General features: G+C 38.0%; 1 protein-coding gene across 1 annotated transcript in view; it reads left to right on the forward strand.

The window, feature by feature from the left end:
• The window catches only part of ADAM19 (ADAM metallopeptidase domain 19), an 84,576-nt gene that overhangs the window by 21,516 nt on the left and 49,855 nt on the right, over window positions 1–13,205 (forward strand). The window contains exon 4 of the mRNA XM_070739005.1: window positions 11,895–11,973. Coding sequence (XP_070595106.1) covers window positions 11,895–11,973 — 79 coding nt within the window. The remainder of the gene's footprint in view (window positions 1–11,894; window positions 11,974–13,205) is intronic.

A 13,205-nucleotide genomic window follows, 5' to 3' on the forward strand; every position in this document is an offset into this window, starting at 1 on the left:
ACAACTTGATTACTAAAGTCATACTTTTTGCAGTCGAGTTTGTTGGGATCGAAAGAATTGGAGCCAGATGGAAAAAAGGTTCTCAACCAGGGGTGAAATTCAGCAGGTTCGGACAGCTTCCATAGAACTGTGATTATGCGCAGTTCGGAGAACTGGTAAATCGCACCACTGACTGGCCCCTCCCCTCCCACTCACTCCTTTTCACCTCCTTTTCAGGCTCATACACTCAGCAAACATGAGAAGGAGGTGAAAAGTAGCCAAGTTGAACACTAGAAGGCTTGGCTGAACTTTTCTGTCCGTTCTGTGGACATGGCTTGGTGGGATGGTGCCGTCCCATCTTGCTATGAGTGATGGCAAGTTGGCCATGCCCACTTAGTCACATGACCCCACATACACACCCCAAGCTACCCCCATAGAATCAATAGAGGGAAAATGTTAATGTCACTCCAACTCTCAACTGTCATGTAGCCAGGAAGCAAAGTCCAATAATTGGGTCAAACACACAGGCCCATAAACCCCTAGCAAGCCAAAAAATGCAGAGGATGGTCATACCCAGAAGACAAGGTAGCACCACAAGCCAATCAACTTAATATCTTTCTCGAAATCCCAAGGAATATAAGGATTGGCAGTAAAAATAGGGAGGGACAAAATATAAGGTAGGTCTAGAGCAGAATAGTAGCATTCTGGAAGGAGAGCTTGGATTCCACTTTATTTGAGTCTATTTGAAGAAATACTGACCACATTCTAAGTAACATTAATTTACATTTGCCTTGATATTGCCAGTATTGTGTCAGTATAAAGCACATTTAATTCCACAGGAAGTTATTCTATTTACATTATAAACTCTGAATTGATTCCCAAACACCCGGTGCACTCAGTTTGTTTTTAACATATGGGTTGTTGAGATGTTTAAATTCTGCAGCTGCAAAACAGAAAGCCCAAAGCAGAAGGATATCATGAGAGTTAGGGGGGTATCACATTGGCCATTAATGTCAAAAAGCACCAGATGTTCACAGATGTGTTTCAAAGCATAATTTTCTGGAAGGAGAGGTGAAAGAAAGAAACCAGTCCTCTTTGACTGAAGTTAAGTTGCAATAAAAACAAATAACATTGTTTTAAATCTGTGTTTAATTATAATTAATTGCTTTGGGTCAGCACTGGCCATCTGCACAGGCCAACTGAGGACGACAAGTTCAGGAAGGAAAAGATAGGATGTTGGTTTAGTAATAGAGGCAGCAGCATTTTCAGGGGGCGGCAGGGGGGGGTTGGAGTGATACTGGTGGAATCATGTGAGTTGGTACATAGTTTCCCCCTTTTTGTTATATGTCATGATATCAGCCACATTCCCAAAGGGGCAGAGTTGACATCTCAATGCTGTTTCTTTTTCATTGTGACCAAACCAGCGAGAGATTGTAGAGATGATTATGGTCAATCATTAAAAAAAATATCTGCCTGCCTGCCTGCCTGCCTGCCTCCCTACCTATCTATCTACCAGGCATGCATTCTCAAACCTGTAGGGAGCTAATAGTGAATAGTTCTTTAAAAACAAACACCTAAATCAAAATGCGGAAAGGACATTCATAGTAAAAAAAACCAACAAACAAATAAACAAAAATGCATACCAGAGAAACTACTAGCACCATGATGGCCAACTTATGGAGCCACATTGGAGACCTTGCCCTGTGTCAGCTCCAGCGCACATTTGCGTGCTGGCCAGCTGATTTTCTGTCTTGGCAAAGGCCATTTTGTCCTCTGAAGCTTCCCTGAAGCCCTGAAGGCAAAAAAATCCCCCAACAGATAAACCGGAAATTCAGAAAAATGCATTTCTGGTTTGCCCATTATGCTGTTTTTTATACTCTGGAGCTTCAGGAAGCTTTCCTGAACCCTCTGGAGTGCAAAAAAACAGCACAACAACAAACCGGAAATGCATTTTCCCAAACTTCCAGTTGGTTTGTTTGGGCATTTTTTTTCACCTACCAGCCTTCAGAAAGGCCTCTGCATGTGTGCGGGGGGCAGCGAGCAGTGGGGCGCATGTGTGGGGGGGTGGGGGAAAGGGTGTGGGCATGTGCATTCATGATAGCACACCCACACCCGCACCCTTTTGGCACGTGAACCAAAATAGGTTCATCACTGCACTAGCATATTGTAAAACATCCTCTTTCTGACTTTCTGATATTCAGGGGAATGGATGAGGCTGCCAATTTGACTAGGGCAACAACACAACTCAGGAAAACAAGTGCCTCGGTTCTTACATCATGGTGATCCATCATGCATTTGCTATGGGTTTAGGAAGTTGTGCGAACCCAGCCCATTGTGGCTTATCCAATTCATTAATGTGTAAGCCAAGTCAACGTGGAAATGCATGAAGGTGGTCAATACTATTTTCCCCTTGCAAGTTTTCTGAAAGCGGAAAAAACCAAAACAAAACACTGAGGCCATGGCTCTTTGTGTTTTCTGGAGTTTCATTGTGAAGGATGTTTGCTCTGAGATGTGGCATTTTGCCAGAAAAATTCCTGGGTAGCCAAAATGTGATGTAATGAACACCATGATTAGACCAGCTGGCATAGGAAAAAGTCCTGGCATCCAGCCCTATTCAGAGATCTAATTTTAGAATCACTTTAGCTTGGAGCACAAACCTCCCTCATTGCCAAGCTTACTGTACCTTTCCCATGTATCAGGGCTACTCTGAATGTCCTCCGGAGGTGCCCCCATCCCAAGATTCAGCTGGGCTGTTAATCTTTGTCCATTACTTCCTGCCTTGTGGTTTCCTTTCCAGTGTTTCCTTTAGAGATTGGAAAGAGGAAAGATTGTTTTCCAGTTTTGGCTTTGGGTTGGTGGGATAGCTGAACTTTACTCTGCAGGGATGCCCTCTGCTTAACTTTTGCTGATAATTTCCTAGGTACAGAGATACTAATGGGGGCAAATTCACTGGATGCCTTGACCGTTTCCAGCAGAGCTTGCAAACACTATCTGAATGGTCAGAAGAGCAGAGCGGCCACCTGGTTTGATTTTTTTTAGTTCATCTTCCTCCTGGAATAATGTTTTCATTTTCTAGAGGCCAGGCAAGGAAGCTTGTCTCTCAAAATTATCTGTTCCCCATTGCAAAATTTCCTGGGAGGGAAGTATGCTTCCTTCCTTCCCTTCACTGTTGACTTTTTGGCTCTGCAATTTTACTTTGAGTGATAATAATTTTAAAAAGAGAGTAGGAGGGAGGGGGAAGCAGGCATAACTAGAAAATTTACGTTCTTCACAAATAGGAAGCTGCTGAAGTAAAGAGAATTGAAATCTCTGGCTTTGGCAGAGCACATGTTGAACATCAGCATCTAAAAAGGATGACTATCTTCTCTTTAGCTTAGGGGCTGGGTGTGTTAATGAAAGGGTGGCTTTCATTCTTAGCCTCTCTGTGATCCCAGATCAGCAAAATATAGGCTAAAAGATATCAGTGCAAGCAGCTTGTCTAAAAATACAAGCCTGAAAGCATAGTATAATAAATTGTGTGGATTCAGCAGCTAATCCTAGCTCACATATATTTGCCTATAACAAAGAAACATTGATGTTCAAATTCCACAAAAAGAGGATTCCCTTGAAATTGCATTTTTCAGTAGAGTTGGTCCATAGATTTGACTGCAAATTATCAAACATGTGAAAACTAAGTCTGCAATGATTACAAAGTGCGTGCTGTCTTTGATATATGAATGTTGGTTCTTGGCCATTACCTCTAGTACCTGGTACTGATCATATGCAGTCATCATTTCGTATTTCATTCAGCTAACTGGTTGTTAAATTCCAACATTTCCTTATAGTGGTAAGATGGTTTTACAGAACAAAATTCCTGTCTGCCCTTTTAAACAAATACACACATAAGAAGAGTTCTACTAGAACAAGACCTACCAGAGAGTTCCCTTGAGAATTGCTCAGTGTGAAACAAGGATAGAAAATCTGGTGCACCCAGGATCCCTCAGTCAGTGGTGGGATTCAAAATTTTTGATTATCGGTTCTGTGGTGGTGGCTTGGTGGGCATGACAAGAAAAGGATTCTGCAAAATTCCCATTTCCTCCCGATCAGCTAGGACTCAGGAGGCAGAGAATAGATGGGGAGGGGCCAATCGGAAGTGGTATTTTCCAGTTCTCCAAACTACTCACAATTTCTGCTACCAGTTCTCCAGACCTGGTCAGAACCCGCTGAAACCCACCTCTGCCCTCAAAGCTGGGAATTGTAGTTCATTAGTAACAAGATGAACATAGGTTCTCCATCTCTGTAAGGTAGCATATTTGTAATCCTCTATATATTAATGAACAGCAACAGTTTCCACATCCCAAGTCATTCTGACCAGGAATGAAAGATTTCTGAGACATAACTTTTCAAAAAAGTCTTTTGTATACAGAAATCAGCAACTCTCAAACAAAAAAAAGGGGGATATCTGGTATCTCAAGTTCTTTTGGAAGAGACTTTATATTATAACAAGTGCTTGAACCTGCATTCTTACCTGTAATAAAGGGATTTGTGAAAATAACCTTGGTCTTTTGCTGCCTTCCTCAATTTGTTGTCCCTCAATGCTGTTGGGTCTGTAGCTCTGAAAATGTTTAAGTAGCATGGCCTCAAAAATGCTGACTGTCATAATAGCATTTAAAGACATTTGTGACTTCCTGTATTTTGTGCCAATTAAGACATTATTACTGCCTATTCTCAACCATTAGACACCAAACAGAATTGCCCAGAGTTGCATTAACAGTGAGCTGAGTGAAATGTAAAATTAATAAATAGGGCTGTGGATCATAGATAATAGACTTTAGACAGCAATAAAAAATGGATAAAATGTTTGAACTGTTAGAAGTTACAAATGTAAGCATTCTAGACAACGTAATCAGTGAAAATTAATAATTGGAATTGTGATTCAAGAACATCTGAAGAGTCACAGATTTTTCTAACTGTGTCTTGGATAGTCAGATATAATGCCAGTATTATAGATTTGGATATGGACTTTTCTTTCTTTCTTTCTTTCTTTCTTTCTTTCTTTCTTTCTTTCTTTCTTTCCTTCCTTCTTTCTTTCTTTCCTTCCTTCCTTCCTACTTACTTACTTACATACATACATACATACATACATACATACATACATACATACATACTTATTTATTAATAAATATGGATATGGACTTTATTTATTCATTTGTTCATTCATTCATTTGATTTCTATACTGCCCTACCCCAAAGTGTGTAATACAATTTACTGTATGTAATTGTATTACACACAATACATATCTCAGCTTTCTTCCATCCTGGAAGAGAGTCTTAAGAGGATCTTGTCTTACATAACAGAAGCAGTAAGAAACAGACAATCCTGAGTCAAAAACCAATGCTAAGTTAATATGAACATAGCTGAAAGAACATAATCAAAACAAAACGTTTCGGGGTTCAAAAGGTTAAGCAGCAAGCATTGGCAAATTTGATAGGAGTAGGATTAGTCAAGTTATTTCATAGTTTTAATGATTGATTCAATCATTTTTAAAATGTTTGACTTCCTTTAAGCAAAGGTTTTTATCCCAGAGGCTCCTGGTTTTCACTCACCACAATTTATAATCCTTAGATTGAATTATGCTTTGTGACTTGTTTTGGACCTATAACTTATTCTGGAGACACGGTGTTCTTCTGAACTGACTGCTTTTCCCAACAATCTTGGACCCTCCACTTTCTTCTGTTAAATATGGGGAGAATGTCTTTGTTTTTGCATCAGATTCAAACATGTAGGATTGGGAATGGTAGAAGATGATTCTGCCAAAGTATATATACAGTAAGTAAACAAACGCATCATGTTTTATTTCCTATATACTAGGCATCAGTATGTAGACCATGAAGATTCTGAATTTTGCAAATTAGTGTTGTTCCTGTGTTTTCACTGAGTGGTGCAATCACATGTATTATTCCCAGAATAATCTCAATTAAAATATGAATAACACTGAAATCAAAGTTGGAAACTATTCAGGTAAAAAGAGCTAATACATCCTACCCCCCCAAAGCCTAGAAGAATAGCCTCAGAAGGATGGAAGACTGAGTCAACCTTGAGCCCTTCAGGATTAAACTCCAAACTGTGGACAGAGTTAGCCTTCAACACTGCATTCTAACCACTGCTCTTGCTCCTGGTGGCATAGTGGTTAGAAAAATTGGTCTTAAGTATGCTTATTCATTCTGATGGGGATTTCCCGTTGTGTAGGAGATGATGAACTCAGTAGAATAGACTTGCAACAAAGAAACTGTATGTCTCTCTTCTCATGTTTGTGACTTTATGACACACTGGCATGTTTTACCCGAAATTTCCATCTGCCTCATTTATAAACTATTTGCATCCTTTCTCTTCATTGGGTTATTGGTGTTAATGCCACAAAATAGAAAGCCCCTTCAATGCAGGCGCCTTCGTTGCTCCATCCCCTACTCTGAAGATGGAGGCTTTGCTCAGAACAATGGTATCATTGACACAGTGGAGCATAGCCAAAAATGTGCTGAATTGGGTTGGAAGGGAAATAAAGCCTTTAAAACATCTGTATGTTGTGGCTACAGGCCAGGTTCTTGCTAATTCTCTGGATCTGCTCCTGAGATTTCTACTGTAATGAAAAGTGGCAGCAGCTGTCCGCTTTCAGCCAACATCTGTATTTTAGCATAAGGATGCTGAGCCTGCAGGCCACAGTCAAGCTGTATTCGCACCATGTATTCTTTTGGTGAAAAAAGAATCCAAACTTTTGATTCTAATAATCCTAAACATGCAGACTTGGAAATTAAGTCCTACTGAATTCATTGAGCTTACTTGAGAATAAACATGCCTGAGCCAAAACTTCATATAATTCAGTTATTTTATCCTCTATTTGTTCTTTCACCTAGTGCTTATTTTCTCCATATGTTTTTTTTTCAGATGCATGTCTAGGTAAACAAAGTAGCTGAAGTAGCTAGAGATAAAGTCAGGCATTGCTATATTCTGTGATTTCAGCAGTTCAAAAAACAGTTCCAAATATATCATTTACCTTATCATTAGGAACAGTTTCCTTTTCAAATCAGTGCAGCCAAAATTAAAAGCAAAAGCCAGCAAAATACTGAAGTCAGCAACCTGGTTAGGTTGCTGCATTAACATCAGTTTTAAATAAACATTGCAGTGATCCTTGACTTACAACCACTCATTTACTGACCATTTGACAACATTGAAGAAAAAGTGATTTGCATCTGGTGCTCACACTCAACATATAGCACAGCATCCCCATGGTCACATAATGAAAATTCAGGTACTTGGCAACCAGCAACTATTTATTAGGTTACAGTCCTGGCTTCAAATCTTGCTAAAGTCTGAATTCTAGCCCTTCTTAACATCCCTCAGATGTAGGAAGAAGATAAATACTATTGCAATTTTCACAAATTGATACACACCAAATATTTTGGTCCCAGTTTGAGAAATTGGCTCCAAAATATTTAGAGAAGAGCATGCCGGATGTTGCTCACTGCTTTTTAATGTAACACTAGTGATGGGCAAACCCAATGGTGTTTGGGTTCGGTAAGTTTGGATGAACTTTACGCAAAATTCAGCCGAACCAGAACCGAACCCGAACGGGGAATCTCAGCAAGAGATTCCGGAGGCGGAGCTTTGACGTCACATATACCGGCAGGTTGCTAAGGACGCTAAGGTGATCACTTCCTGGATTCCATGGAATCCAGGAAGTGATCACCTTGGCGTCCTTAGCAACCTGCCGGTGACATCAAAGCTCAGAACGCTGAACATGACCCCGAACTTTGCCCAAAGTTTCAAAAAAAATTCGGATTCGTGTTCGGCATACCGAATACCGCAAAATTCGGTACGGACCCGAATTGTGCGAGTTCGGTTCGCCTATCACTATGTAACACATAATTCTTGGGGCAAAAAGCAAGTCTTTCTTGCAGTAGTTAAGACATGGGTATTAGAGTAATTAGTGCAGCAACCCACTTCTTTCCAGTACTATCTCACCATTCTGCAAAAAAGATGTGGTTTTGTGTCTTTTGGTGTGGCAAGTTACATGCAGGAAGACACTCATGTACGTTATCTTGTTCTCTCAATAAAAAGGCAGGATAGATAGGCAATAAATAAAATCAGCTAAATACCTGAAGATGGGGAAGACTATTAAATACAATCAATCATTGTATTTGATTGATCGATTGAGTCAATGAGTGAGTGCCATCACATCATTATCAACCAGAAACATTAAAGATGGATTATAGTCTGTCTGTAACCCAGTCTTTCAGTCCTTCCAATAGCCCACTCATCACTCAAATATTGAACATAACCTGGTTAAGGTGGGGGAAAGGAAGTGGTTTGATGTGTTTCAGGAAAATAATGCAAATCATCACACCTAGACCACATTGATCTTAGTTCCTCCAAACTCATTAGCCACAGAGTCACAAGGTTTACTGTTACAAACATTTTTGTGGTAAAATATCAGGGAAATGGATGACTTCAAATAAATAGGTACATTGGATTTTATGATGTTCTTCAGGGAAAAAAGACCACAATAGCCATTGACATAGTGAAATAATTAGTCATTCATCTGTTGTCATTTCATGATTATCAGTGAATAGCGAAACAACCAAAAATAGTTCCAAGGAGACCTTTAGTACATTCATAGTCAAGTATCATTTTTGAAGAGCAAAGTTCAAAGTTACTAAGGATGCTCAGATAAGTTACACGTATGAGACTCAGTCCCAATGTCTGTAACCCGGTCTTTCAGTCTTCCCAATAGCCCACTCATCACTCTAACATCAAATATTGAACATAACCTGTATAGTTTGCATTGTTCATTTATTTCCATTCTAGCTAAGAATTGTTAGTATTGTATCCATAGCATGAGGTCGAGAAATGCTAACACAAGCTTTGCATTATAGAATAATAACTGGCTCTGTTGCTAGAGAACCAGCTTGGTGTAGTGCATAAAGGTGTTTTGTGTAGTGATTTAGAAACTGGAATAGTGTAAATTCTAGTTCTTAGGTATGAAAGTTAGTTAGGTGAATGTAGGCCATGTCAATCTCTCCCTCAGCCTTAAGAAGAAGTCAGTGGTAAACTACTATTAAAATGCTGATAAGAAAAATGTGTGGACTTGTTTATTTAATTGGTAGACTGATTTAAAGGTACATTCACACACACACACACACACACACACATACACACATACACACAAATATATATATACATTGGCTTTGTTAGCTCTAAACATTGATTCATATATCCCAGATTATGTGTCTTGCTGGGTATTTATTTATTAAATGTATCTCCACCTGACTCTTGGTCACCCTGGATGTCAGTGAGAAGTCAATAAGAGCTGGTGGGAAGGGACAGGAAACAGACATCTTTTAAAGTATATGTTTAGTAATTAAATGAGCATGCAGTGCAGCAAAATGCTTTTTTTCAAGGTCCATCCACTTTTTAATGTGTTCAGATTGTCTACGGGCTGTTAGCCAAATGAGCTTAGAGATAATGCTAATGATGATCATGGATTAAGATAGAGCAATAAGCAGTAAGTTCTTTATATCATTAAAGTAATAGCTTCCTAATAATCCCAAGAAATTATAGGGAGGCTGGAAAGGAAGGACAGTGAAGTAGCCAGGACTTCTGAGAAGAAGTATAAAGATGATGGGCAGAAAGTAGGTTGGCAGTGGCTGAGCAACAAAGTAGCTGTGGTGACAAAGATGGTGGAAGATTTCCTTAATCCATAAATATCATTTGAGCCTCCTGCCTTCTTTCTTATTGCAATTGGTACCAATGCAGCTTCTTTCTTCTATTAGATTTTTCTACTGAATATTAACATCCAGTTAGAAGATCCATGGTGTATGACCCAAAATTTTGGAATTACTTTTAGGTATATGTAGAGATATTGTGGTAAAATGTATTCTGGTAATTTCACTAGGGAACCAAATGTTGAGTGGGGTCCTTCTATTATGGGATTTGTGAGTGTTATTTCCCCCCTCCACCTTTTATTATATATATTATATTCATTCTACAACTGATAAAATGATAGTACTATAAAAGTGGAAATATGTTCTCCTAAATTCTTTCTCAAAAGTAACTTTAGGGGGGGAAAGATTGGTCTTTGTTTTTGTTGTTGTTACATTGACAATAGTAAGACAAGAAGAGACTAGAACTAATAATTAAACTTTACCCCTTTTAGTTTTTAAAATATTGTACTTTGGAGTTTCATTTAAATGTCCCTATTAAAGGTGCATTCCTACATAATGTACATTTTATTTCTAACAGAGAAGGAATATTGATTAAACTCAACTTAAACAGTAATACAGATGGTATTACTGTCTGTCTAAAATGTAGGTTATCCTAAATTCTAGTTTTAGGATTCTCTATTTGCAGAAAGCCAGGCATACTGAATAAAAATAAAAATAGACATCTGGCCAATAAAAAAACAAAATGGTAACAAAGTTGTCTCTCATCTAGGAATAGTCTTAGTCATCTTGATACCACCCCAAAATCTGTTTTGATTATGGTTAATGTTAAATTTGTGTTATTAGATAGAAATCAGACGGTGCAGTTTTGTTTGTTCGTTGTAAATAATCCCAATATTTCCTGTTTCTTTTATAGTCGAAAGAATGGCATCATAGGCTAGAGAACAATAAAGGGAAATGAAGTGATAAAAAGACAATATAAACAATATAATTCTACTGTATGTATAGTTCCTTTAATAGTATCACACTGTTTGAGATGCAATTCAGCCATCTTTATTTGTTTGAGACCTGGGAATTGGAAGAGAGCAAAGATTTTCAACATTCAGTTATGGGTATAAATATATAGTTATATATGGAAAACATAGCAAATCTGCATACACTTGAATAAGCAGCTACGTGGGTAATAGATAAGCAGGTTCTGAATCCGGAATAAATGCAGATCAGTGAGATTCATACCTAAAAGTAACGTTTAATTTAATTTAGCTTCACCATTCCATGAAGCAGTCGTGACTCAGCCATTCTGCTGACCACTCTTTGCTAATTGCTAATGTCCTTTTCCAGACAGATAATACAATTGGCAAAGAAAGTGATTGATTCTTGAAAATGTATGCTGTCCAGACCTTTGGTAGCACAGGATGTATAACTGAGCTTATTTTGCAGTTTTGTTTGTGATTGTTTTTGGTTAACCATAGTCTAAAGATGCAACATGATGAAGTGACCTCTATTAACAAAGAGCAGGGGAAAAGCAAATTTAGATTTGCTAGAGTCTCACAATGAGAAGATAAAAGCTTCCATGACTCCTCTGTTAACCTGAAGTCTTTATAGAACAGGGGTCACCAATCTTGACAATTTTAAGACTTGTGGATTTCATCTCCCAGAGCTTTGCTGTCTGAGGAACTTGGGAGTAGAAGTCCACAAGTCTTAAAGTTGCCAAGGTTGGAGATCCCTGTTCCAGAGCACACTTAGGGTGCAAAATATTTAAGTTTCTCTAATCTTTTCTATGAGTTCATGAGGTGAAGAATTATTGGAGCCTGTTTAATTACATGAACAATCATGTTTATAGAGTTATGAATGGTATGAAAGGAGTGGAGAGAGAAAGACATTTTTCTTTCCATCTCATATTGCATTATGCAGATTGTTGAAATGTCAGATTGGCCATAAGGTATCAGATGTTTAGCACAGTTTTAAGAAGAATATTTTTCACCTGCTAAATTGGTGTTAGTTCATCTTGCCATTTTTGGAAACACATTTATTAATCATTGTCACAACTTTTATATATATATTTTGTTCATGAGTCTGATTGACATTTTTTCTAAATGTTACAATTGGTTATTGATGAAATAAGAGTTGCATGAATATTTGAATAATATAAATATTATTTTTCCTCTCCTACACCCTACATCCCACTGTTCCTTTTTTTTCTTCATTTTTGTTCGTAGGGATCTCTTTGCACCAGACTACACTGAAATTCATTATACCAAAACTGGGACAGCCCAAACCATCTGCTTGAACAAAACAGTGAGTGTCAAATGTAATTTCATGAAACATTTTGAAACACAACCCTGGTTCCAACTTGGATAGGTTTTACATGGAACAAATCTTGACTGCCAGCTAAAAAAAATGATTTGGAAACACAAAAATGTTGTGTCAAGAAAAAATGATCAAGGGAGTAGTTTCAAATACTGTACACTCTGATTCAAAGCTGGGGAGGTAAATAAAGGAATATTAATCAGACATTTGCTTTTTTCGAGATGAGTTCATTGCTAATGATGTAATATGGAAGTACTGATTGAATAAGAATCTGATATGGGATTTGTGATAGTGGCTTCTATGGTTTTCATAACCGCAGCAGTCTATTCAGTTCATTTCTTCAACTAAATTATAATAAGCCACTGTATTTTTTTATATTTTTACTGCCAAGAGTTTTGGAATAGTATAACATAGAAACTCCAACAATATAAAAATACCATTCAGATGAGGCAGAATACTTGAAAAGGCAAAAATAGAAATAAGTTTTATTCCTTTTCCAAATTGACTTTATCTTAAAAAGCAAAACTCTTGCAATCTACTAGATCCCACATTAGCAATTTACCAAATAATGTTTCATAGAATTTATTGAACAGCACCATAGAATGTTATTACAACTGCAGAGACCCATCACTACATAAAATAAGCTTACAATTTGGATGTGATCCTTGAAATTCCATGCAAAATTGGCAATGAACTTTATTGGTGTCCCCAATACAGTGCTGTCTTGCAGCAGTTATATGCTGATGGGCCACTGAACTATAAAACAACAAAATGCAACAACAAAATACAACAACAGTGAACCTGCCACTAGACTCATGCAGCTGAACTCATATGAAGCCATGTTATAATGTGCATTCTTTCTGATTGCCATCTTTTGACCTTTCCTCTTAGAAACATAGAAACATAGAAGTCTGACGGCAGAAAAAGACCTCATGGTCCATCTAGTCTGCCCTTATACTATTTTCTGTATTTTATCTTAGGATGGATATATGTTTATCCCAGGCATGTTTAAATTCAGTTACTGTGGATTTATCTACCATGTCTGCTGGAAGTTTGTTCCAAGGATCTACTACTCTTTCAGTAAAATAATATTTTCTCATGTTGCTTTTGATCTTTCCCCCACTTGCACTTCATACTTGTGTATTATCTGTTTGTGCTCTTGCCCGTGTCTAACACCCACCCTATCCCTTGCTCCCATCTGTAGAAGACTACTCATATCA

This window comes from Erythrolamprus reginae, chromosome 2 (assembly GCF_031021105.1).
Source record: "Erythrolamprus reginae isolate rEryReg1 chromosome 2, rEryReg1.hap1, whole genome shotgun sequence".
Lineage (NCBI taxonomy): Eukaryota > Metazoa > Chordata > Lepidosauria > Squamata > Dipsadidae > Erythrolamprus > Erythrolamprus reginae.